This window comes from Lottia gigantea, assembly GCF_000327385.1.
Source record: "Lottia gigantea unplaced genomic scaffold LOTGIsca_2502, whole genome shotgun sequence".
In the NCBI taxonomy this organism is placed as follows: Eukaryota; Metazoa; Mollusca; class Gastropoda; family Lottiidae; genus Lottia; species Lottia gigantea.
The window spans coordinates 7,249-8,109 of NW_008708755.1; the positions used below are offsets into that span (position 1 = coordinate 7,249).

The window sequence follows — 861 nt, forward strand, 5'->3', positions numbered from 1 at the left end:
TTATTTTGCGTCTTTGTAATTTAATCTTTATGACATCTAATTCTTTTGTGTTCATTTTTGTTGTTTTATTTTGATGAAAATTTTATGATTTTAAAAGTCTAATAAATATATTTTCTTTGATGTTCGAAATTTTTTTTTTTACTAGACCTCCCCTTTAAAGTTAACGGGTTTACAGTCACCATCAGACAAACGTGCCCAACCTTTGTGGTCAAAACATACCAAAGGCAACCGTTTTTTTATGCAAAAAATTTCCTAGGTGAAGCGATATCATGTCCTGTTTCTGATGGATTGGAAAATAATAAAGGGAGTGATTCAAGATGTCATGTTTATATCATGTCATAAGTAACTCTAATGATTTATGCCATAAATGAAATTTATTACTTCCTGGATTGAATAGAGGTTTTCATAAAAAATATGTGTATCGGGGTCATTGATATCATCAATTTTCACCATTCCTATTTTCAATCAGGCGCCTGTCGTTTCAATCTTTGATAACTTTGTCCGATAATTTTTCGTTAAAACTGATCCTTGTCTGACAACTTTTCATCAAAACTGATCCTTGTTTGATAACTATTCATCAAGTCTGACCCTTGTTTGAAAACTATGCATCAAAGCCGATCCTTGTCTCAAAGCAATTTATCAAAGCTGATCCTTGTTTGATAACTATTCATCAAAGCTGATCCTTGTTTGATAAATATTCATCAAAACTGATCCTTGTCTGATAGCTATTTATCAAAACTGATCCTTGTTTGATAACTATGCATCAAAGCTGATCTGTGTCTTTTAGATATTTATCAAAACTGATCCTTGTTTGATAACTATTCATCCAAACTGATCTTTGTGTGATAACTATTCACCACA

At 31.2% G+C, this 861-nt stretch overlaps 1 protein-coding gene across 1 annotated transcript in view; it reads left to right on the forward strand.

Moving 5' to 3' along the window:
- LOTGIDRAFT_176673 (hypothetical protein) overlaps window positions 1–256 on the forward strand; it is a gene marked incomplete at both ends in the record, with an annotated part of 5,230 nt that extends 4,974 nt beyond the window's left edge. The window contains one exon of the mRNA XM_009055805.1: window positions 146–256. Within this exon, the coding sequence (XP_009054053.1) occupies window positions 146–256 (111 nt within the window). The remainder of the gene's footprint in view (window positions 1–145) is intronic.
- Between the last annotated feature and the right edge of the window lie 605 nt (window positions 257–861).